Raw genomic sequence first — 26533 nt, 5'->3', positions numbered from 1 at the left:
TCATTAGAGAAAATTCGGGAAACACTGAAAACTATAAAGAAATGGAAATAACACAAGCCTATCATCTGGAAAACACTGTTAATTCTTCCTTGTATTTTCTTTCATTTTTTCAAAAATAAAATTGCTTATGTAGTTCAGATCACACTACAGGTGCCATTTCCAACTCTGGTTTAGCAAAACTTACTCCTGTGCCATTCAAACCTTGTACAATAATTCTAATCTTGAATTTTTAATTGAAGTCGATTTACATACAATAAAGTTCACAAATCTCGAGTATATGGCATGCTGAATTTCCAGTTGTTTCACATCCTTGCCATAATGAGTATTACCAGTCCTTTCAATGTTGGCCATTCTGACAGATGAATAATGGTTCACAAAAAACATCACTGGGATTTTAACTTGCATTTTGATGATGACTAATGAGGGCGAGACTTTTTAATGTGCTGGTTGGCAATGTGGGACATCCTTCTTTGTGAAGTGTATGACTTTGGGAAGTATGGAAAATTGGCCCTTTTCTCATTGATCTGTAGGAGTTCTTGATCTACATGAGATCTGAGTATTTTTTCAGATAAACATAACGCAACTATTTTCTCTGAGATGGTGGCTTGCCTTTTCACTTTCTTCATGATGTCTGCTAGTGAACAATCCCTCATTTTCACAAAATTCAATTTAGCAACTTTTTTCTTTCTTTTTTTAAAGATTTTTTATTTATTTATCTTTAGAGGGGAAGGGAAGGAGAAAAGGAGAGAAATATCAATGTATGGTTGCCTCTCATGAGTCCCCTGCTGGGAACTGGCCTGCAACCCAGGCATGTGCCCTGACTGGGAATCGAACTGCAACCCTTTGGTTTGCAGGCCCACGCTCAATCCACTGAGCTACACCAGCCAGGGCTCAGCAACTTTTTTCTTTTGTGGCAAGTGCTTGCTTTTGGCTCTTTAAAAGAAAACCTTTGTTTAACCTATGGTTACGAAGATCCTCTCCTGTGTTTTATCCCAGAAGGAAACTGCTTTATTTTTTATGTTCTACCTCCATTTAAGGCTTGTTAGTGGTACGCGAGGGCCAGCCCGTGGCTCCAGCAGAACCCTTGATGGAAAGGTCCTTCCTCTCTGCACTGAATTGCTCTGGCATCTTTGTTGCAGATCAAATGACCTTCTGTCTGAGTCCTATTCCCTTTTATTTCTCTGATTTAAAAATCTTTCCACCAACACCACCAGGACATTCAGATTTACTTGCAGTCACTTTTTGTTGTAGAAATCGTTACCATGGGAACTGGCACAGCAACCCTTCAATGTCTGGTCTTCGCCCAACCAGGCCTCTTACCACGGTCTGCATGAATAAGCATCTTCATCCTGGTCGCTTGACACCTTCGTCCTCAGTCACCACTCTCTGGTCCCAGTGGCCGCACGGGGCTCTCCTGTGCATCAGGGACATCATACATACTTTCCCCTCTATCAGGTGAGATGTGGGGCTCCCGCCACTGTCATGTTGACTCCTACTTGACAGCTGGGTTGCAGCTTCAATGTCACTTACCTTGTGAGGCCTCCCGGGGTGCCCCCATCTACACTGGATTCTTACACTCTACATTTTCTCACAGTGCCATGGGCTACAACCACACAGTTACCTGCATGAAGTCTGTCTTTCCAAAAACACATAACGAGCACCATGAGAACAAGGACATAGCGACTGTTTCCCTAACCACTGTGACTGGACAACAGTAGGTGCTTAATACTTATTTGGTTCTTTCTTGTTTGTTTGTTGCCATTCAAGATCAAATTCCTAGAGTTGCTTTTAAATTTGTACAGGAAAAAAAAAGAGGCATTACAGGCAAACATTGAGGCAAATGTATTCACAGGGAAAAAATTGAAAAGATGAAGCAGGTGAGCTGGTGAGCAAACCGTGGCTTACAAAGAACCTCCGTATACACCTTTGCTTTTCAACCTTTAAAAATAAGCTGAGTAGTTGCTATTTTAAATGTTCATTTTAACTATACGAACCTGCTTGTATTCTTAGTCATTTTATGTCCAGGGACTTGAGACGTAGTGAGAGGATAAACTTTACAATCAGACTTGGATTCAAGGTCTGCCTCTGCTACAATATCGGGCAAGACACTTCCAGGAGCTACAGTGTTCTCCTTTGTGAAATAGGACAATAAAAGAGCGGCTGAGACCATTAAAGACTTGAAACATGTACGTGTGACATGTATATGTCATACAACAAGCACTCAGAAATTGTAGCTAATTATTGTTCTTCTTGATGTTCCTGTGGAAGTGAAGGCGGCAGAACAGCAACACGCTGTTAAAACCTTCAAAACCAGAAATTCATAGGAAAGCTCTGAGAGTCGTAAACAGACTAAAAATAAAATGTCCTCACTCATAACAAGACAGAACAGCAGCCAGTTTACTGTGAGGCTGGATCTCTGGAAGTGTCTTGGCAGATCCTGGACTCAGTCCCTCTCTGGGGCTCTCTTCTCTGCGAACACACGGCTTTTTCTGCGGCCGTCACACGATGGTAGCAAGTCCTGTTCATCTGCTTGGCGATGACTACCTGTTCCCCGTGTCCCAGGGTTCCCAGGGACCTGCAGTCATTGAAGAGCTGTCATTATAGGTAGATTGCCCCACATTGGTGACTCCCAGGCTGAATGAAGCCTCCACTGTAATAAAATAATAGTATGGGACAGACACGGGTCTTCACATTCATTTACACACATTAACTCTTGGAGTGCTTACCATGACTTTATACCCGCTTGCATTGCCTAGGGCTGCCTTTGCAGTGCCACCAATCGCTTTGCTTAAACAACAAAAATGTATCCCCTCACCGTTCTGGAGGCCAGAGGTCTGAGAGCAAGGTGTCAGCAGGGTCGGCTCCTTCTGAAAGCTGGGAGGGCGAGTCTTTTCCAGGCCTCCCCGCAGCCTCTGGTGGCCTCAGGTGTTCCTTGGCTTGTGCTTCATTCTCCCCCTGAATCTCCACCTCTTTTCCTCTGTCTGAGTCAGCCTCTGCATCCAGATTTCCACTTTCTTACAAAGACTCCAGTCATATTGCATTAGGGCCCCTCCTAATGACCTTATCCTAACTTGATCATCTGCAAGGATCCCTATCTGAACAAGGTCACATTCAAGGGCACAGGGGATTAGGGTCTCAACCTATTTTGCAGGAACAAAACGCCACACACAACGCCACACACAAAAGAAATTAACCAAAAAAGAGGAAAGAGGACTTCCCAAGAAAAGAAGAAAACAATGTCTATTAAAAATTTTTTTAAAAATGGACGATAATCAGTAATAGCGAGAGTGGATTTGTGTGATTATGTTACCTGGGAAAATGGTGTTTTTCCAAGAAACACAGGGGATTCCAAATTATTGCATTCTCAAAACCTCCCAAGAATTCCTTTGAACTTTATTGCTAACCTTGGGGCATAAAGACGAGGAATGAAGGCTTCTAAGCACTTTCATGGTGCAGTTTTATTTTACCTATATGTAGTTACAGTGAAATCAGGACGGGGTATGGTTACCTTGAGAAAAATCTTACTTCTGAGGATCCTGGTTCCCTCCCTTCGCGACCCCCCCCCCCCCCCCCGCCCACGCTGCTCGCCTGGAACGGGCAGCTGGCCCCGAGCGACGCGGAGGGGAGACTCGCGGACTCGCGGTGGTCTTTTCCCTCACTGCTCACTTGCTGCACTCATTCCCCAGGGAAGTAGCAGTGACGGGAGGAAGAAAAACAACGTCCTTCACACATTCCTCCTCCCCCATTTTGTGTCTATTCTGACACCTCCCCCAGGAGACAAAACCCAAGAAACCTTTGGGAAAAGTCTGAAGCTTTAGAAAACTTTTTCATAGAATTAAGGCCCTTATCCAAGGGACATTCCTCAGTTCTGTCTTTCCTAAAGCTACATTCCCAACTCTTCAGTATCTGGGTTTAATCAGAAGTTTGTCAAAGCCATGGCTACTGACAACAAGCTGATGGTAATTGAATAAACAGGTATTAAAAATTTTAAGCAAGCCCTGGCCGGTGTGGCTCAGTTGGTTGAGCGTTGGCCCATGAACCAAAAGGTTGCAGGTTCAATTCCCAGTCAGGGCACATGCCAGAGTTGTGGCTGAGGTGCATAAGCCAATCACTATTTCTCTCCCTTCCTTAGCCTCTCTCTAAAGTCAATTAAAAAAAAAGATTTCAAGTGAAAAAACACTCCTTTATTTTCTAACAGTATTCTAAGCTTTTTTTATTCTTCAAATATGGGGGAAAACATGAATATGTCTAAGTAAAATCTAAGTGAAATACAACTGAGGGGGGAAATACCCACTTAATACTGCATAGTTCCTTAATAGTTAAAAATAAATCATCCTCATTAATTCTGTTAGTCCCTTTATAAAAATCTAGGTCACACCAGTCAAATAAAGATTTTCAAGTGGCATAAAGTCAAATCATTTTAATTGGGTTATTTCTTTCACTTAATTTCTAACCCTTTCTCTCTCATTCTCCAGCTATAAACAAAAGCACTAACGTTCATAGCAGACACGCTTTCAAACAGGCTTTCAAAAGCAGACAGAATCTGTAGCCAACAATACTTTTGAAAAGCCATCTGTTTTCATTCCAACTCAGCCACACTGACCTGTTGGAAAAAGTTGTCTCCTGAATGACCATGCGGGTTTCTGACTTCATCTCGAGAACATACCTTGTTAAGCTAAACTAATCTTTATTGCCTCTGAAACCACTGTTCCTTCTTCAAAAAGTCTTCCCTAGCTGACTCATTTTTTCAATCCTCTAGGCTAGTGGTCTATAAACTAATCTTTTGTCTGGTTTTCCAAATGAGGTTTTCATGGGTGACAGTCACGTCTATCCACTTATGTATCATCTATGGCCACTTCTGTGCTGTAACCACAGGAAATAGTCACGACAGAGACCACCGGGCTCCCCAAAGCTAAAATACTTACTATCTGGTTCTTTACAGAAAAGGTTAGCTTTAGGCTAGTCGCACAAAATGTTCAAATCTTCTCTTTCTTAGCCTTTGGCTCTATAAACATCTTATCGTTGGTTTCACTTGAGACCATTTCCTCAGGTATGGTTAGTGAGGTCCCTGAGAGTCAGGAGTGTCTTTTAGTTTTTTTTTAATCAAGAATGAAAATTGTCAGGTTAACTGGACATAAGACTTTTACTCCAGTGAGTCTCAGGATGGACTCACTCATGCCAGGGCTACTGCCACTACATAAAACATATGGCCGATGACATCAGTGGCCCTAATTTATCCCCCCTCCTTGTACCCAAGCCCTCAGCCGTGTGACCTGACCGCGCCCTCCCACTTTGAGACCGGGCTTGCTCTGGCCTCTACAATAAGAGGAAGCCACCGTGTGGAAGTTCTGAGCTCAGTCCTCAAGGAGTCGTGTGTCGTGCTGCTTCATCTGCTGTCCTTCTGCTTCATGGCGATGAGGACATGGCTGGGGTGACCTGCTGGTCCCAAGAGGAGGGTGAGAGATGTGTAAGGCAGGGCTATCCACGAAGGCGAGGAAGCCAAGCAAACTGCCCCGATTCAGCCTAAAGCAGCTGACCCCTAGAAGACCCTGCAGACTCATGGAAAGTGATAAATGATCATTGCTTTAAGCTTCTGAATTTTGGAATGGCTTATGAAGCAGCAATAGCTAATCAATACAAGAGTACCCTGTCTGAAAATACCACTAAAATGCTTTTTGGAATCTTAAACTGAAAAGTTGCAATATTTGTTTAGTGATGTGCCTTTTATGGAACTATAGTCTAAAAGATAATGTATATAAATGTCCCTTGTCAGCCGTATATCAGAAAAAATGAACTATTCAGAAAAAAACCAGTCACTGTGTGTTCACTACTGACATCTCTGAAAGATATAAAAATCATAGTTTCTAACAGCAATGAACTTGCAGTTCTGTTGTAGAAGATAGAATAAAGTGCGGCATAATCAGAGCGTAAGACAGTAACTGAGTGCCAAGCTCTACAGAAACTTTGAGCTTCTAGTGAGACACGGTGCTGTGAACATGTGTTCATCTCTGTGCCTGAACAAAACCCCAAAGACAGCAAGGGAGATACAACTGTAGACAAGAGATGTCAACAGCATTTTGGAGTCTGGAAAGTGAGTGAATGACATAAGCAAAGAGGAAAGAGCTGAAATCTATCCCGGAGGGCAAAGTTCACCTGGGGAAAGTGGGAAAAGGCGTGGGGAAGCTCTAGGTGCTGCTGGAGGTGGAGGTAAAGGATAGGATGGTGAACGGGAGGGTGGGCTGACGTCTTTATCATAAACAGCAAAGCTTCCATGGTCCTTCCCCTTCTTCTCTCTGCTGGGACACCAACCCTCAGTGTCACTGGCTGAAGATGACAGGAGTTGCTGTGACAACCTGAGAGATCTCTAGGCCCTTTCCCTGTATGTGGAGATGGGATACGAGAGAGGAGGCCACCTCTTTAAAGTCTTTTTAGCTGTTTGTCCTGGCACTTATGAGGGGTAAATCCCTCTGTCTGAATAAGATGTGTATATGGCCATCTCTTGACATTTTTCCTCATTGTAGGCATTATCTACTGATTTATTGCAAATGGTCAGAATTTAACTCTTCAACATTCTTCACAATAGATAGTGCCTAAAGTGCAAAGTCTAGAAATGCACTTTAAACCTTTAAAAACCATACTGTGCCCTGGCTTGTGTGGCTCAGTGGATTGAGCGCCAGCCTGCAAACCAAAAGGTCACCAGTTTGATACCCAGTCAGGACATATGCCTGGGTTGCGGGACCAGGTCCCCAGCAGCGGGCACATGAGAGGCAACCAGACATTGATGTATCTCTCCCTCTCTCCCTCCCTTCCCCTCTCTAAAAATAAATAAATAAAATCCATAATGTGTTGAGTATCAGAAGAAACCACTGAAACAGATGAACAAAGAGTTGCACTTAGGAGTGAAGGAAGATGGGTCAAGGAACTTCTCAATTTCTAAGTAAGCCTTACAACACTATTTGACTTTTTCTTTTCATTCAATACATCTCTATTGAGTGTCTGCTATGGGTCAGGCACTGTCCTTGGAAGATACTGATACACTGTGATGAACAGGTTGTACCGTTTCTTCCCTCACACAGCCTGCGGTCTGGTGGAGTGATTAAGCCAGGAAGAGGAAATAGTTATCTCAAGCACTTGAACCATTTTTTTTCTAACCATTCATTTCACACTCATTTTTATCTTATTCCAAGCTAAAAGTGGGCTTCTTTTTGTTTGTTTGTTTTTATTTTTTATTTTTTAAAGGTTTTATTGCTTTATCTTTAAAGGGGAAGGGAAAGAGAGAGAGAGAAATATCGATGTATGATGGCCTCTCATGCATCCCCTGCTGGAAACTGGCCTGCAACCCAGGCATGTGCCCTGACTGGGAATCGAACTGCAACCCTTTGGTTTGCAGGCCTGTGCTCAATCCACTGAGCTACACCAGCCAGGACTGTTTTTATTTTTAAAGAATTAGAAAGAGAGGGAGGGAGGGACAGTAGTAGTGGCAACACAGAATTATATACCCTATAACACCCAGAATTTTACCATCTGGCTCTTTACAGAAAAGGTTTGCTAACTCTTGTTGTTCTAGGGGCTTACCAGGTCTCTCTTGAGCACTATCAATGATTTCCCCCAAACAGATCAAATTGGAAATATTAATATCTATAGACAGCAAGTTTATTCAATCATGAACAATAAGAAGGTAAAAAGTCCCATTAGAAAAGCATTTTATAGCACATCCCACATTCTATAACAGAAACGCCACAGTTTCTTCAGTCATCATAGGATGTCAGGCCAGAAAAACTCTAGAATCCTTGGCTCTCATTCCTTGGTCTCCTACTCCTGGGAGGAGACACCACTTGGCTTTTCAAACTAGGCACCTACATTACATCAGTGAAAATAAAACCAATGAGAGTAGTTACTTCCTAGACTTGAATGGTGGTCAAGGGGAGTGTTTTGCCTTTCATACATTGTTTGAAAATTTTACAGTAAAATCTTCTTCAATGAAAAAGGCAAGCAAAATATAACCACAGACATAAGAACAATCTGACAGTAACCAGAGGGGAGGTGGGAGGGGATAATGGGGGAAGGGTTTTCAGGAACATCTATAAAGGACACACGGACAAAACCAAGGGTGTGTATGGGGGTACGTGGAAGCAAGGGAGGGAGATGGGTTTGGCGAGGGTTGGAGAGGAGTGGAGGGGGTGAATGCAGACAACAGTAATTGAGCAACAATAAAATAATCTTTTTAAAAAAGCTTCTTCTTTCATTTTTGTATATAAAAATAAAGAAAATGAAATATATACATTAAAATAAAATTACCAAACTAGAACCCAGGCCTTGGATCCCAAGCACTATACAACCATATAATTAATTAAGAAACATCTGGATTTCTCAAGTAGAATGATAATTGCTAATTATAATAAGCCATTCATTACTGCATGGGAGGCGCTGTGCCACGGGCGTTAGAGACATCCTCGTTGAACCCTCACAGCCGTATAAAGCAGGCAGTATTACTAGCTCCATTTTATAGATGTGCACACTGAGGCTTAGGAAAATCAAGGCACTCACCCAAGGTTACATGGCAAGTAGGTGTCAAAGCTGGGATGCGAACCAAATCTCTGCCTCTAGGGCTCAAGACCTTAATATTGTGTTTGGAAGGAACATGCTATGCTGTCCTTCTGGAAGTCTACAATTATCCACTTCTATTGGAAGAAAATAACTTTGAAATTCACCAAAGAACAGTCCCTTTAGCCAGGGGAAAATAAATCCCAACCCATGTGGCTCTGTCGGGAAGGAGGCGCAGAGACAGCTCTTGAGGACCACAGGCTCCCTCCCGCCATGCTGCTTCGAAGTGACCTGTGGTCAGCGGGTGCCCCTTGAAGCCGGTGGGGCCACCAATACTTCGAGGAGCCCCCAGGTCTTCCCTAGCCAGCGTCCCACCCTCCTTAGGTGACTGCAGCCGCCCCTCACCCTAGCCAAGCCTTACTGATTTCTCATGTCGGTGAGTTGCCCAGCACATCTTTGGCACACACATGCCACCGGTCCTTCCAAGATTATAGGTTCCAAATGACAGAGATTTATTCCGCATAGTACCTAGCTCAGTGCCTGCCACCTGCTGAAAGGTGCTTAGCAAATTAACAATAACAGACAGAACGTTAATGAACGGCTCCAATGCCAAGTCTAAGGAGGGCTCTATACACATCCACACACCCTTCCTGAGGAAGCTGCCAACTGGAGGCAGACTATGGCAATGGGAGGAACTTTAAGGTAAAACAAATAATAATAATAATAATAATAATAATAATAATAATAATAATAATGACATGGGTGATGTCAAGAGCCCTAAAGTAAAATGGCTAATTAAATTTGTTAGATTTATACAGGTGTGCACGTGAAAAAACACCTGGCTGTGTGCACAGCCAGAAACACCTTATACATGAAACACAGAGAGAGTAGACCATTTAAACCATTTTAAAATAGTTAACGCAGGTGGGCTCCCCATTAAAGAGCAGCCGCCCACTTACGGTGACGTTTCTCTAAGAGCACTGTGTAGCCCACCTCATCTGAGTCTCTAAACCACTTCCACTCACACGTCGGCGTGAGGTGTGGTCTCCCATTACAAAGGAGAACGGTTCTGGGCCTGGGGAGCTTCTAGTTCCTTCAGATCTTCAAGGGACCCTGGTGCCATCACAGGCAGGGAGGTGGCAGGGACCTGTGAAAGTGGACTGTTGGGGAGGGAGGACTGGGACAGGCCCTCTGAAGGCCTGTTGCACTCTGTTGACCATTCTAATCACACCCGATGCTCAGTGGTCCTCGGGCATGTCCCTGCAATGTCACGCTCTAATTGACCCACTGGTCGCTGACCTTGGCGGAACTCATTTGCAGTGGCAGCTGTGAGTGCTGTTCAAGCGGAAAAACCTGTCCGGCATTCCACTCTCTCACATGAAACCTACAAAGTGCTGATCGGCGTGTCTCATGACCCCGCCCTGCCCCGGTTTGGAAACGTGTGGCCTTTAGAAACAAGTCTTGCTGAATTCCAATATTCTGAATGAATACCCTAACTACCACTCCAACCTTTCAAGTGGATCAGTGATGCAGAAGCACATGTCAGCAGTTAGACTTCCATACGAAGGAGAAGGCTGGGGGTCTCGTATGCCTTGATTCATTAATTGCACGCCAACACTGGCTCTGAGCACGCCCTCTCGAGCAGCAGGTAGCAGATCTCTGTATGGAAGTCTTCCGCCAACAGCCATCGACCTGGCTCCTGCCCTCGGCGTGCCAGGAGAGGGAGGGCAGGAGGATGCAGTCCCTTTGTTAAACAGGGACCTGTGAGCTGGTGAAAGTGCTATTGCTTTAAAATATCAGGGACCCAGCTACGAGAGTGAGAACCACAATTTCAGCATGGTCAAACGTATCCTATATCCTTTCAAAATAGCCTCCTATTTTTTAAAAAAAGATAATTAAAAGATATGGTCAACATTCCTAATGGAGAGCACTTTTAAAACAATGCCGAGCAAACCCCTTAAGTTTCGAACAAGAGGTGTGCCTGTTTCTAAATCTCAGAATAATCTGCCAACTTCCAATTTCATGATGACTGAGATTCAGGCTGGCTGTTGAGTGTTCCAGGCATGCATGAGCTTTCTGTGGGTTCCAGCTGGCAGCGAGTGGAAAGACTTCAAACACCTTAAAAATATACCATGCAATAGTGAAAAACAGGGAAAAGAAGTGAAATTTCTTATCTCTCCAATTTGACCACTAAATATCCTGTGCATATTAGTACAGACACACTAGCCAGATGACTTACTCTGCTTACATCTCATCTCTCTGTCATGTGAGATTTTCCAAACCCTGCTGTGCTATCTTTCCTGGAAATCAAAAACGAAAACCCACTCTTTATAGTGGAAGGAAAACAGAGTGCTTCACACTTATTCAAATAGAAACACACATCTTTAGATATTCTAATTTTATCTCTCAGACCCTTTTCAGTGAGTGAAAGCCACTGAATCACAGTTTCCAAACTCAAAGTATTGGTAACACATCAATACTAATTAATATGCACAGTGTTGCCATAACAATTCAGATTCCGTCTTCGAGGAGAGCCCAGAGAGTGTCCAAAAGTCTAGAGGCCTCCTGTAAATATCGGGTGGCGTTACCCCTTGGAAAGAATAGGGGAGGGAGAACTTGGGGCAGAGTTCTTGGCTGACTGCCCACACCCAGCCACAGTCAGCTTTAAATTTTATTATTCTGATGATTGTCAACTTTTGTCATCCCAGTGAATGACTAAGGTGGACCAATGAATACAAAAGCACATTTCCAGATTTTTTCAAACAGCACCATCTTTTAAAATAATGTCCGTTTGCAGGAGAAAATGTTATGGCACGCGAAGCCACCGCAACAAGTGCGCACATGTGAAGCACAGCCCACTGAGGCTCCCAGTCCCGCCCGTTCTGGGTGGGACAGTGGACCTGAGCTCCCTGGAGGTCCTGGTAAACCGAGAAGAGCAGGCCCTCGGAAGTGAAGGCGGGAGGGTACAAAGCGCGTCTGCCTGACGTGGAATTACCCACCAGCGTACTGTCCAGAAACCAAAACAAGTTACAATCTCTCATCTTCAGGGGTCTAGTATCAAAAGCAACAGCATGAATGGACACAGTCTGCCGGTTTCAGTGGGGCAGCCAGCAACATTGTGTTGTGCTGCCTCTGAGGCCGTGGTGTTGGCTGCTGGTCCCTGGGGATCTGAACAGGAGGCGCCGGGCCACTCATGAAGCCAGCCAGCCCCACCAGAGAATGAACCTGCCCATCAAACACAACAGTAGGGGATGTGAGGTAGGGGATGTGTGGTAGGGGATGCATTCCAGGGGCAGCATCCAAAATCAAACAAAGCACCCAGCGTGCCCCGCCCAAGGAGACTTAAACTGTATCATAATGGGGAATGAAGGAGTTCACAGCAGAGCTATGTGAACACAGGTAATGTCATGAAAACCAGGAGGTGGGTGGGGGTGTGACAGAAAAAGAGCAGGTGAACAGAAATGGGATCACAAGTGTTTCCCCCCCAGTCACCGAGGGCTCCCTTCAAAGTGCTCCCACAGACCCACCCACCTACATTCAATTTAATGTAGCTCTACTCCTGTTACAGAACGGGCATGTCGATTTCAAAATCTCATAATATGCATGGCATCTGTAAGTATGTTGATACATAAGATATGGTTTTATGCAAATATGTACCATGCACATAAATATATTACAGTGTTAACATACTAGAATAAGCACAGAATTAATTTAACCAATAAGAAAGGCCCCACAGCTCTCTCCATCTTTAGAGACATGGTCTCTGCCAGACGGCACAAACACAAGTTTACACAGTGGACAGTCAAACCTGGGTCTCCGACGACAACGGGATCAGGGTCCATGAGCTCAGCTGGTCCCCGGGTCACCGACAGGCACACGACTCCGAGATTTCAGGATTTCTTCCCTAGGTGGCTGGTGCACGGTAGGCCGGCATCCACTCCTCCAAGCGGATGCTTGGCTGGGCCCTGGCTCTCCTCCCAGGAGTTTGTGGGCTGAGTTAGACTCCCACAAGGGGTGTGCCACCCAGAGGGTGTGCCACAGCCGCTCAGGAAGAATGAGGAGTTTCCTGCATGATTCTAGCTCCTTCCTCACGTACAGAATCCTCAGACCCTTATTCTCTGCCCCACTCTGTCTCCTACCATTCTAAAGACCCCTCCTAAGAAGGCATCAGTTTCTGACACACCGGCAGAAAACGGGCCCTCCTGGGAAGAAGCCACAATCAAAACAGGTCCAGAATGTTCCTCGGCTTTTTCTCCACTCTGGGCTGTCTAGAATCCAGAGTCTGGTCACTGTCATTTCACAATAACTCAAACGTATGAAACAAAGAAAGAAAAGGGTTGATCTTCCCAAGCCTTCTGTCTCCTCTTCCCACTTCATGAATGACCATCTCACCAGATGGGCTTTTTCTATGGCCTTTTTAAATACTAGGATTTAATAAAAATGCTGTAAGTCGGGGAGGCATCTTTTAGTGTCTGCCTGGCTGTTCATGGTGCTTTTGATGGTGCTCCTGACAAAATGCGGCTCTGAGACAAGTCATGGACTCGGAGCCCTGTTACATCTGGGACCGGCTGTCTGAAAACAATGACCTCGGCCGGAAAGGCTCAGGAAAGAGGCATTTTTTCCCTTTAGTCAGTAATGCCCTCACATGGAGTGGGATCACCCGCCGCCCACAGGACAATTTTTCTCCCAGTTATTTTTGAACACGGGGGTTTCTGAAAATCGGAAATATTATAAAGACACAGTTTAAATGGGGAAAGGCGCTTGGGGCAAATACTGCCAGCATCAGACAGATACATTGGCTAAGATTAGGCAGAAACGGGCACAATTGTTTTAAGTGTGATCCTTAAATTCCTGCAATAAAGACATACACCTCAGCACCCATTCTGAGAAATTAACTTAATATAAAGCCCACCATCTCTTTCTCTCTTTCTTTTAAATAAAGATTTCATTTATTTACCTTTAAAGAGAGGAGAAGGGAGAGAGAAATAAAGAAACATCAGTGTGCCAGAGATACATCGACTTGTTGCCTCTCTCATGCCCCCAGCCTGGGACCTGACCCGTATCTCAGGCCTGTGCCCTGACTGGGAATCGAACCCGTGACCTTTCAGTTCAGAGGCTGGTGCTCAATCCACTGAGCCACACCAGCCAGGGTGCCCGCAATCTCCCTATTGAAAGATTATGCAATCACATTACTTAAATGTCAAGTTTGATTAATTGAACATCCCTAGCTTACTCTCTTCCTGTCTAGGTGGCTTTCTGGTTTGGTTCTGTTTTGAAATGGCTCTGGGGACAGCCAGACTCATGGGTCACCCCATCCTCTCTTTCCCTAGCCTGGGCCCCTGCCTGGAAGCTTCTGCCCCTGATAACGTCCTCCTGACTTGGCTGGAGCTCCAGGCGCCAGACACAGGATCACAGCTGGAGCGCTCATTGATAAAATGCTTGGCATCCGCAGAGCTGTCAGATGTCCGCTGCTGCCAAAGGCCCGTTGCATCTATTGAAATCTTCAGATTATGCCTAATGCCTAGCCTTCTCATGACAGTAATTCCCTGTTTTGGTCCTAATGTTTTTTGTTAGTGTCTCGGGGTTCTTAACATAAGGGTGGAACAGAAGTCTTTTACAGTTGCGTTTTTAAAAAAGTTCCCAGTGGCCTTCATTTTGAATGTAGTGGGTACCAGTTTTTCCGATTACCTTGAATCTGAGATTACGATTTATACTCAATTTGAAAGGAGAGGGGGAAGAGGGGACCACGTGTACTGGTCCCCTGGAGCTACTTTCTGGGGCTAATTCAGAATTCTAATTTAAAAGCAACTTGCACCCGTTTCTTGCCTTTTACAAGGCCAGGCAGCCTGGAGGGAAGGGGAGAGGGAGGCCATCCAATATTGAACTTGCCTTTCTGAACAGTTAGCCAATAAGGTACTTCCTTCCTAGTCACGATCCCCCAGATTTGACTTGGTAGTTGAGCCAGAGATAATTAGTTTGGCAAATTATTAGAATCCAGAAACCAACTACTTTAACCAAGATTGTTTAAAAAACATGCAACTCCTTCCTAATTGAAGGCAGTGGTACTCCTACAATGTCATTGGCGAATCAGGGATTCTGCTGTGTGTTCTTCACCCGACATGACTCAGTCGCCTTGGGAACCTGGAGGAGGCTTTACAAAACCATGCACCTCGGAACTCTGCCCAGGAAGGCAACTGGCAGCCAGAAATAATAATATGTTAAAAAATGCTTTCAATTGCACATTCACCTGCATTTGAGAAATGCTTGATGAAACATCGTTAAACAGGTTTGTTAGCTGTGGTCGTCTCAGAGACATGAATAAGCGTGTGTGCCTTGTCACTTTAAAAGGATAAGGTAAGAAGCAACTTCCAAATTTATTTGACCAGCAAACCCCCAACTGCAAAAAAAAAATATTAACTTACCACAAAACGGAGTTTGGAAGACACTGCTCCAGGGAAGGAGGGCAAGAAGGCATTTTAGAGATTGTTTATTTCACAGTGTCCACGGTGAGAAATCTTAAAGGCGGAGGAATGTAGGAAAATTCTGGCTGGGGGTCTAGGTTCTCCTTCCTCATTGAATAGGACCTTTAAAGAAATTGAGTTTCCACCTTTTTCAATGGACTCATTTTTCTCATGGAATTCAATTTGCTTGAAGTGTCTGTCTCTTCCGCTTAAAGGCCACACAGAACTTATACAGAGGGCAATTCTTCACGGCAATGTTTGGTTCTGCTACTGGGGTGGGCATGACAGACCACTGCACCTGACTCTGTCTGCAAGTAGGTGTGGTCCCCACGATGCTGTCACACCCCAGTAACCTAGATGCCCCGTGTTCTAGGCACATGGTACATCTCACAACACACTGAGTTAAAAGACCTGGCTTCAGTCTGCTTCACAATTACAGAAAAGGAGACACAGCCTGCCCTAATGTGATTTATGACAAGGCCGAGAGTGAAAACAGCAGACATCAGTCACCAAACACGCACAGGGCCCTGGCCTCATCATTTAAACTAAGCTGAAGTGATGGAAACTTCAAACAAATTGAATTCCATAAGAAAAATGATCCCATTGGGAGAAGGGAAAACAAAATTTCTTAAAAGGTCATATTCCATAAAGAAGAGGAACCTAGGCCCTAACTAGAAAGGCACAGGAAGAAGTTAAATACTGATTTGTCATCGCCCTTGAACTTGTGTTTCAATGGTATTCAGTTATAGGGCCAAATACTTAGCCCCGACCCAAGTTCAGCTCTGCGATGCCATAGGAAAGATCAATTTCAGGAACTAAAAGAACTTGCAATTCACCACGCACGTGAAAAGAAGGCACTCTTGACAGTGGCCTTGGTAGCACACAACTACCTCTGTGTTCTTCTATCCAGTTTTTGCTTGTGATTTCCAAGCAGGTTCCACGGAATTATTTTTGTAACCAGAAATGAAATTTTATGGACTTTACTAAGGTAATTCCAACACCTATTACGTATAGTCCCTACATAACTCAGCCTCATAAACTACAACTAGAACAGCCTCATTATTATACTTAGCACACATTTCCTGAGGGTGCATTCGCCGTAGGCATTGAAAAAAAGATTCCCTCCCTGATTCCTTATGACTCCTGAGATGAGTACCACTCTCATTTCCATCTTAAAGATGAGGCAACTGAGGCAGACAGAGGTTAAAGAAATTGCCTAAGGTCACCCCACTAACGAGAGATACAGCTGGCACAAGCAGACTGAATCAGAGACCGTACCCAGGATGCCAAAACTCCCTCGAGAATATGGAAACGGCTCACAGCAAATCATTAAATCAAAGATGCCAAGGCCATCTCTGTGCCTTTGGAGTTCACTAGTAAACACGAGTTTAGCAGGACAAAAAGTCAGAGTACACCTAGTACTAATGCTTTTTGCAAAAAGTCTAAATACTGAAGACTGTAGGGGGGAAGGATGTTAGATCTTAATGATTTACTGAAGTCCAAATTCTTCTAATTTCCACACTAATTACCAGTTGGCTCCAGAGTAACGTATGACCACAGCAATTACAAAATATTCCACCTATGCCAAGTGGCTCAGTTGGTTGCGGGTTTGATCCTCATATTGGAAAGCAACCCATTGATGTTTCTCTTCCTCCCTCCCTCTCTCTGTCTCTCTAAAACCAATAAACATACCCTGAGTAAGAATTTAATAAACAAAACAAAACAAAGCAAAATATTCCACGTATGGCTTCCTCTCCAGAGAACGAGGGGGGCTATGTATTGACTGTCATACACAGAAGACAAGACTAAAACAAAATTTGTTGTCGGAGGGTAGGAGAGCAAAATGAACGCCTGGAAGACACACACCTGCCCGGGAAATGTACTGCACGATTTTATCTCGCCGGTAGCTTTCACTCGGGGTTTCCCACCGCCAAGCTGGTCCACCCACCACCTTCCCTTTGGAAGCTGCATTCCCAGTTTGCGGAAAGAGAAAATAGGCCATTTTCATGAAAATGAGAACACTACTTCAAATTACTAACTGGGATGTGCTCTGCAGCTTCGTTTGGGAACCTTTACGTTTAATGGAACTTTCTGCAGTTCCCTGACTAGTTAACAATTTATTGACAGTCAAACATTCATACTTTGTCTCTAATGAAAGCGATCATTTATTCATGGCTTCAGCAAACTAATTATTCCAAAGACTTTCCTGATGACTTTTAAAACCTTAATGGCTTGTCTCTGCCTGCTTCCAGCTTGCATCTCTTCCAAGAAGAGGATGACTTCCGTCAACAGAGGGAGCTGGGCTAGTCAGTAACTATACAAGTATGTATCCCAATTTTGTAAACCTAGTCAAAAAATTAAAAATGAAACAGAACAAAAGTCTCTCTGCTCGCTTCCAAATTCAAGAAGATAAATCTAGTTTAAAGTACTCTTAATGTTAGGGAAAAAGAAACCCAGTGTGCATCCGAGCCTTTCAAAATTAGTGAACACTGAGTGCCTTGCTAAACCTCTTTAGGGTTCCTAACAGCCGGCCCCCAGGGCAAGGACAAAATCGCGTTTAGCAGTGAAATACCTCTCCCTTGAGCAGACCAGCAAAGACAGGTGGACGCTCCAGGGAGCCTTTAGACCTAGAGCCCTGGTCCTCAAGCACACAGACAGAACCATGAGGTTTCTCAGGGACTGGTGAGGGATTGGGGCAGAGAGCTGACTCTGGGCGACACCCAACTTTCCCCCCACCCAGAGAAATCAGCTTATGTTTTATTCTCGGGGTGGGGGGGGAGGTCCAGATGAGCTTTTACTTAAAAAAAGGATTCCATAGCTAAAAACAAACGCATACTTTGAAAACTTCCCATCCTATCCAATTCTTCCATTTCAGCAAGGTGGATAATGAAGTGAGAGTCAGTGACTAAGTTCCAGGTCCAGAGTGAATGAGTGGCCAGTGCAGGATTGCGACTGATCATAGCACACCAGGACACACTCTTCCCCACATGGCCCGGTGCACGTGCGGGGGAGCGCGAGCCGGGTCCTCCTCTGCGGCAGTGCTCGGTGCCTCCTCTGCGGCTCTCACCGGCACCGACCACAGAACAACCTGGCAGGTGCAGGGGCTGTTGCTGCTCTCTCTCTTCTTCTCATCAATTCACACATTTTAAAAGTACTTGACAAGAGAGTCCAGGAGGCAGAGAAGTAGCAGAAGCCTTGCCCATTTAAAGCAAAAGAAAAAAATTCTAAAATTTAATGTAAACCAATAGAAAAATATTTGGCTGGATTTGTACTCAAAAGAAAGGCTGTGGACATTATACAGGATCCGTCTGCTGTTTGCAACCTTCACCCTCATAAGCTCCGCTCTTAAAGTTTCATTTAGCGAACCACAGCTCAGCACACTGTGTGGGGTCCAGCCCCAGGTGCTACTCCAGGTGCTGATCACCGGGTGCCTGGCCGGTGCCCTCAGCTGGATTGCATTCTGGATGAATGAATACTGCAGCTGCTGGCTCCAGGAAGGTGGGCTCTGCCTTCTGTAAAATGTGGTGAAGTCAGAATGGGGGAAACTCAACCTCATACACTGGATGGACTATTCTAGCTGTCCCTGGGGTCTCTGGTTTCCAAAGGCTCCTGTAAATAAACTCTTAAAATGATCCTGGTTGCCACGAACTAGTTGAGTGATCTGAGCCACTTATTTTTAACTGTATGTGCCTATTTTCTCACCTACGAGATGGGGATAATTACAACATCTACCTTAAGGGGTTGTGAGAATTTAAGTTAGCAGCTCCCAGTATATAGTAATCTCTGTATAAATATTAGTCACCATCATTGTTGTGACTTATTTAAAAAAAAACCACACATCTTTTTTTTTAAACCTTATTTAAGTACCAGACAGAGAAGCCAGGGGAAGGAAAGTAGCAAGAGCTCTGCCAATTTAAGATGGAATATGAAAATGAAATTGTTCTGCAGCTTAATGTAAACCTGCAGAAAATAACAATCCGTGGATGGAAGTAGAAGTCACAAACAAACTGGGATCACAGTCAGCCCCGCCAGGGGCCTCGCTGCTCAGGGCAAACGTAGGGCAGCTGCATGGCCGCAACCCGGGGACTTGTGCAGAATCCTGGCACTCCCCCCACAGGCCTACCTACCGAACAAGAATCTGGATTTTAACAAGATCTCCAGGGAATTTGTGTGCATAATAAAGTTGGAGAAAGGCTGCTTCCTGGTATACATTGTAGGTCTAAAGAATAAGACCCCATTCCATGATTATATCTCCATACATTATCCTAAAACCTATACTCCTTCCATTAGCCTTCATGTTGGTTTGAAAGAATCTGAGTCTTAAAGCAGATTGTTTTTTATTGAGACAGAATCAGCCTTCAAGAGGGCATCTGAAGTATGGAAGCCAGCCCTTGCCGGCGACATCGATGATTCAAACATGCCTGCATCACAATCATCTTCAACAGCTAACACTTACTGGGCTCTTAAAATATACAAGGAGCCTCAAGAGCCTTGGACTGCCTCAAGGTGCTTTCTGTGTGTTCTCAATGAACACTCACAACACCCTTTGAGTAGATATTACTATCCCTATTTCATAGATGAAGGAACTCAAGTTCAGAGAGGCTACATCACTTTCTTAAGGCCAAGTTGAATGGGAAAAATGGCATTTTTGAGGTTCGCTCGTTCAATTGATGCCTGTGACATCAAAATCCTTTCCCTCTAAGACAGGGAGCGGTCATTAAGTCCCCTTTAGGAAAGGAAAATGGAGCCAGAGAGAGGGAATCAACCATGTAGAGCCAAAAAGCCGAGACTTAGGATGGGACTGGATTCATTGGGATTCCAGGTTTATAAAGTAAGAAATTCTGCTGCTGGAAATGCCGGTGATAACATGGAAGAGATTGGGGGAGTACGCAGAAGGGACAGAAGGGTCTCCAGTCATGTCTGCACCGGCAAACCAAGGGGCTTCACATTTTAATCTCAGACATCAACAGCTTATTGGGGTGCCAGAATTTTTTTACACACCAGAACTTCCGGATTTCTATTGTCTTCACTTATGACAACTGGTGCTTATCAGCACATCTCAAGCTAACATCCTACACAATATTATTCTTGCACAGTGTGAAATTTTCCTAATTACAGTCTCTCAGATTTCCCTCACTAGAGCTACCCAACTTTGATGTCAATTAGCCAAGAAGTCAGCTAGATCAGTCCAAGTCTTTCCTTGATGGCACCAGTGTGCTAAAGTCAAAGACACATGTGAGAACAAGGGATCAGGGCTACTTGCCCAGGCCCCAGGGAAGGCCCTCCTCCTCTGTCCCTGAGGGCAGCCAGGGAAGCATCAGAGTGTCCAAGGGCTGCCACAACAAAGCACCACAGACCCGATGGGCTTAATCCACAGAAATGTATTACTTCACAGTTCTGGAGGCTAGAAGTCCAAGGTCAAGGGGCCAGCAGATTTGGCTTCTGAGGCCTCGCTCCTTGGCTTTCAGACGGCCACCTTCTTCTTAGCCCCACACAGTCGTCCCTCTGTGCGTGCTCATGTCTAGTATCTCTCTCCTGCCCTGTGTCCAAATTTCTCTCCTTACAAGGACACCAGTCATATCACATTAGGGCCCACCCTAATGACCCCGTTTTAACTGAATTACATCTTTAAAGGCCACATCTCCTAACGCAGTCATGTTCCGAGGCACTAAGGGGGAGGGCTTCAATGCATGAGTGTCAGGAGGACTCAGTTCAACCCATAACAGGGAGGGAGCGGATCTTTTGCCCACGGTCACTAAGCCTGAGGGCTGTGCTGAGCCCTCTCATCCAGTCTGCGTTCAGTAGGGACGAGAACTCACAATGCTCTGCATCTCTCAGACCTAGAGGGCACAGGGAAAGGACTGAGTTCCAGGCCAGACCTCCTTTTTTTCTGGCCTATGGTAACAGAGAAATGCAATTCTCAGGCTCACTGTACACACCAACACACCCTAGCTTCTTCTCCGCCCCCACTCATCCCGAGCTTATGGAAGGTCACTCTGAGGTGGATTAAAAAAAAATGAAGTGGCACTTATAAAACAGTCTGAGTCAGAGATATGAAGTTATTAAAAAGTACAAACTGTAGTGAGGGGCTGGAATCTGGCAGCCCCAAGGCCTCTTGTGTCCTGGGGTAAATGCTCCTGAGCTGTGAGGTGATGAGTCCTGGGAGCTGGCTCTGGCTACCTGGACAGCTGGCCTGGGCAGCAGGACAGCCCGGAGGAAGGAGCCAGCCTGCGGGCCCACTCAGCCCTGGGCGGCAGCCCCAGCGAATGTCACAGAGTGGGAGGGAGGGGAACCAGCACTGGGCAAATGCGCCGGGAGGGGCCGGCTTCACACAGGGTGTGTGCACACCCCACTAACAATGATTTAGACACTGTGTTCATGGGCATCCAAACCAGGAGACAACAGGAACAGAGACAAAGCAAGACCAAAGGAAGAGTGACATTTACCACTGAAAAGGAAACCTGTGTGCATCTTTCGGTCTAATAAACCTCATTAATTTAGATGGCCTTAATTAATTTCAATTTCAGTACTTTAGCTACTCTTTACATCATCAGTTTTTAAACGTAGTTCTCAAAACCTTTTCATATGAATATAAAATTCCTTGCTTGTGATTTTAAAAGATCACTGGACCAATTCATTTGATATATACTAAGTGCTTTAAGATAAAAAAATGCTTTGGATCAATATATTATTAAATGTATTGATGATTATATTTTATTTTATTAAAGATTTTATTTGTTTATTTTTAGAGAGGGGAGAGGAGGGAGAAAGAGGGGGAGAGAAACATCAATGTGTGGTTGCCTCATGCGTGCCCCCTACTGGGGACCTGGCCTGCAACCTAGGCATTAGCCCTGACTGGGAATCGAACCAACGACCCTTGGGTTTGCAGGTGGGCTCTCAACCCAGTGAACTACACCAGCCAGAGCTGATGACTGTATTTTAGAGACCTCCTGTGCATGCAGAACAATACCAGCAAGGATACAGAAGGAAAACTTAATCTCTCAAATAGAAATCCCCTCAGTAATCTCTCTATTAATTCATTAACCCATGTGAAGAAATACTAAGAATCACTAGACATTTAAGGAACACAAACAGCACAAAACAGGACCAAGATAAAAATGCAAACACATGATTCTAGAGAAAACAAATAATTCAGTCAACAAAAAAAGACCTAAATAAAAATCCAAATCTAGTTCATGTACTCTAAGATATTTGAGAATACATTGCATCCATGAAATAAAAATGGGGAACATTAAAGAAGCAATCAGAGACAAGGAAATTTAGGGAAATTACAAATGATCATGAAAAGAAAATAAATTGAATAAGTAGGCTAAGAAGACAATGCCAAGGAAATCTTCAAGAAGGTAGAACAAAATAAAAAAGAGACAGAAAATATGAAAGGAGAACTAGGAGACATAGAGGACGTATAGTGTCCACTTCAGAAAGACAAGAGAGAAAAAGTAAGGGGAGAAAACAAGAGAAGAAAATTCCCCAGACCTGAAGGAAGACATGGGTTTTCCTACCAGAAGGGCAAACTAGGAGTTGAATAGGATGAAGGAAAAAAAACCCAAACAAACAGCAAGACAAATCCTGGTGGAATTTCAGAACTCTGAGATACGGAGGAGATCTCCAAAGCTATCAGAGACCAAATCAGGTTACCAAGAAAGCTGCCCTTGGATTTGGCAGCCACCCTGAACGTCAGAAGACAGTGAAACAAAGCCTTTCAAGTTGTAAGGAAAACACACCTTTGAATACAGGCATGTGTGCCAGGTCACAATGAAGTCCGTGGGCAAAATAAGACATTCTCAGACATGCAACGGTTCCTTTCCCCCACCCACCCTCAAGTCCCCTTACTTAAAATAGGTACTTAGAGACTGACTCAAACAGAACAAAAAACTAATCATCAAACAGAAAGCTACAGATGCGTAGATACCAAGAAAATATAAAATTACTTTAGGAATAAAATGTGAAGTGGGGAGGGCACAGACAGAATCCCACAACGACAGCGGTGTACCATCCAGAAACCAGTGAGTGCAAACTACAGAGTGAAAACCTCTGCAAGGAAGTAGATTTCATTCAACAGGTTAGTACGCTTACGAGGACCGAAGATCTTAGTGATGCTATTAATACATTCATTTTGCTTAGCCAAAAAATAATCAATTGGAATCAAAACTTTCATGTAAATTAAAAATCTGTATTAAGAAAATCACAATCCAAATCCAAAAGAAACTGAAAGGTAGCATAGTTTTGAGCAAAAATATTTTTTTCTTTTGAAAAAGGCCCTTTCTTGAAGATACTTGATAACGCTTGAATATTATCTTGTGGCAAGACAGATTTAATGCCCAAAATAATAATTCCTTCCCTAAAAGTCTAATCACTTAACAAAGAAAGGTATACAAATTACCACTAAGCACATGAAAAAATGCTTAAATAATTAGACACCTAGAAAATACAAATTAAAATCACAGTAAGATGTCGCTTCACCAAACAAAAATACTAAATGCAGGTGAAAGTGTGAAATAATCAGAACTCTAATCCATTGCTAGTGAAAATATAACACAGGGTAAGGTTTTCAGAAAAAAAGGTTCAGCATGTTATTATAAACCTAATGTACATCTACCCTTTGGCCTCATAATTTTACATCTACATATTTATCCAAGAGCAATAAAAACACAAATCCACAAAAAGACTTTTCAATATATGTTCATAGCAGCTTTACTCATATTAGCAAAAACTATAAACAAGTCAAATATCCATCAATAGTGTAGATAAGAAAATCGTGGTATAGCCATGCAGTGGGCAACTTGGCAATAAAAAGGGCCGAACCACTTCTCTACACAACGGCGTCGATGAATCGCACAGACCTTACACTGAGCCAAAGAAGCCTTGCACAGATGAGTTCATCACAAATGAATCCATCCATGTGAAGTTCAAGGACAGATGACTGTAGTTAGAGCTGCGGCAGTCTCGGGTAAGAGAGTTCACTGATGAGGGGCATAAGGGGTGTCCGGAATGCGGCGACGTTCGGTATTGTGATAGAGCATGGGTTACGTGGAGGTGTTTATTTGAAAAAATTATATGACCAACATCTGTACATTTCTATGTATGCTAATTATACCTTGAAAAATAACTGCTAAAATAGTAATAGAAGGAGAGGATGTTTGAATAAAACAAGAATGGTGGAGCGTTTACAATTGTCAAAATTGGGCGATGGCTATATGAGGTTCATTGTACTATTTTGCCAATATTTTATTGTAGAAATTGTCAAATACATGCAGAGTAGAGAATATACACTGAATTTTAACTTTGGATGATGGCAATATGATCAGATGTTTAGAGTTTTAGTATGTTGAGCTTAAAGATTTAATTGATTAATTTTGATTATTTTTTATTCTTTCTTTTTGAATGGTAAGCTGAAAAAAATAAGATTTCAGTCTTCTATGTTCACGCATTTCTTCTAAATGCCACAATGTGAGGAAAGATTTTATTGCTAATAATAAGATAAATTGCAGATTATCATTAACACGTTATCTTTCTAATACACTGGTTATTGAAATACCATAGACATTCTAATGAGTTATAGAAGAATTTTAGTTAAATGAGTGAAACTTAAATCTGGTGGAGCTCAACTTGAGCATAAGATTTCAAAGAATTTAAGAAATTGTAATGATAAGAATGATTTACTTGTACTTGAACATAAATTTTTAAATATGTTTATCTTTAACTAATGGTCTGTCATGACTATACTTTGAACAATATATAAGGAAGACTAAAAACTTTTAAAATGGCACAACACGCAGTATACTAAAAGTGTTCCTATGAATGGTACGTCAACTCCACCAACTAAACACAGCTTTCCTTACTTCAGAAGTTCTCAAGCCATCCATTCTTAAGAATGAAAGTATTTAAACAATGACTTCCTTTGTTGATTTTTAAAAATAAAAACCACATCAGATACCATTACTGAGTTCAACTGTGAAATTTGGGAGTATTCAGATGAACCAATTCAGACATTTATACACCCTTAATAGGAAAATTATATATATAATTTATGCTGAGTAGAACTGAACAGTTATAGTGCATAGAAGAAACTTCGTGAAATACCACGAGTTTCACAACCTTAGGAATGATGAATGATGAGTGGCAATAAAAATGGTCTGTGTTTCTCCAGCCTGGAGAGCCCTTCCTATGCCCTCACAGACACCCCCCACGTACGACGTACTCACCTCCACCACTCAGCTCGAAGGCCTCTTCCTCCCGGAAGCTGTCCCCCCTAGCCTCAGTCTAAACTCCTCCCCCTGCCCTCCTCTGCCCCCACAGTTCATCTAATCTGATCACAGCACATTTGCCTCATAGGAGTACTTGTCTCTGTGTGTGTTTTTCAACAGCTCTGTGTTTTGAGTACTGCTGGAAGAAGTAGTCGGTATCACTGTACCCGTCTTACAGCCGAGAAACCAAAGACTGAGGGAGATGGAACAACTTCTCCTAAGGTCGCGCACCCTCCGTGGGAGCACCTGGGTCCCGGTACAATCTGTCTGCCTCTCAAGCACATGCTGTAGACTGTAAGAATACTGCCCTGAGAAACACCTACAAAGTTCCAGGGTTCGGTCACTTTCACTGCCTCCAAAGAGCCTGGTCTAGACTTTCTAGGCTGCACATTCTGTACATGCTCTTTGAATTTGATCCTAGCTTATATGTTCTGGGAGAACAGGATACTGAACTGAAATGGTGTACCGGGCTGCTCACGTGCACAGAGCTCCAGAGGTTCCCAGCTACAGGTGAGGGCACGGCCCATCACCACCCCCTACTGGAGAACTGGTTTCTCACATGAAGCTTCTTGCCTTGTCACTCGAGTGAGTTTGACTGCTGTACTCCCTAACTCTCATCCCTGGAAAAAATCTGTGGATTCTTTGTAGAAATAGTATGTAAAGTGTGCACTCACATGCCTAGAAAAAAGATACTGAACTATGCTCTCATAAAATAAATCACTTCCTATTGGCGTGGTTAGATGGGCAAGGAACGACTTTTGAATACAGTGCTCATTGTCTGCCTGGGAGCCCCTCTGCCTAAATCCAGGCTGCCACCGGCCACCTGCGATTTGGTTTTTTCAGTCACTTGGTGGTTTCAACAGATTCTCTCTCTCTCTGTCTCTCTCACTTCCTCACACACACACACACACACACACACACACACACACACTCATAACATCGGTGAGGGACCTTAGAGAAACAAGAGCTTAAGCCACATACACTAAAAAAGTAACTATATAGTACTCCTCAGTAGAATAGCTTCATAAATGGGGATTATGTATAAATCGGCTTTGGCCAGCTACTAAACCCAAACTGAGGATGTGCGCTGCACATTGGTGGGGATTTCCTAATGCCTAGTTTTAAGTTTCCCTTAAACTGGTTTTAGCTCAGTTTTCATATCATTTTTGTTACAGTGATTACAGGCAAAACCTGCCTTTGGTTATTTTGAGGGGAAGAAGATTAAGACAATGGGCAGGGCAAATCAGTCTCTTTTTCTGA

General features: G+C 43.7%; 1 protein-coding gene across 2 annotated transcripts in view; it reads right to left on the bottom strand.

Moving 5' to 3' along the window:
* The window catches only part of ABLIM1 (actin binding LIM protein 1), a 265125-nt gene that overhangs the window by 188946 nt on the left and 49646 nt on the right, over window positions 1-26533 (bottom strand). Inside the window, exon 1 of one of the 2 annotated variants that reach the window (XM_037063852.1) lies at window positions 12353-12521. The exons of the other annotated variant lie outside the window; for it this stretch is intronic. Coding sequence (XP_036919747.1) covers window positions 12353-12386 — 34 coding nt within the window. The 5' untranslated portion in view covers window positions 12387-12521. Of the gene's footprint in view, window positions 1-12352; window positions 12522-26533 lie in introns of those variants that run through there. 2 annotated transcript variants of the gene reach the window in all.

This window comes from Sturnira hondurensis, unplaced genomic scaffold (assembly GCF_014824575.4).
Source record: "Sturnira hondurensis isolate 20B ecotype Veracruz unplaced genomic scaffold, ASM1482457v3 Scaffold0014854, whole genome shotgun sequence".
NCBI lineage: Eukaryota > Metazoa > Chordata > Mammalia > Chiroptera > Phyllostomidae > Sturnira > Sturnira hondurensis.
Note: the sequence above shows the minus strand (reverse complement) of the source record. Positions and strands in the feature narration are given on the sequence as shown.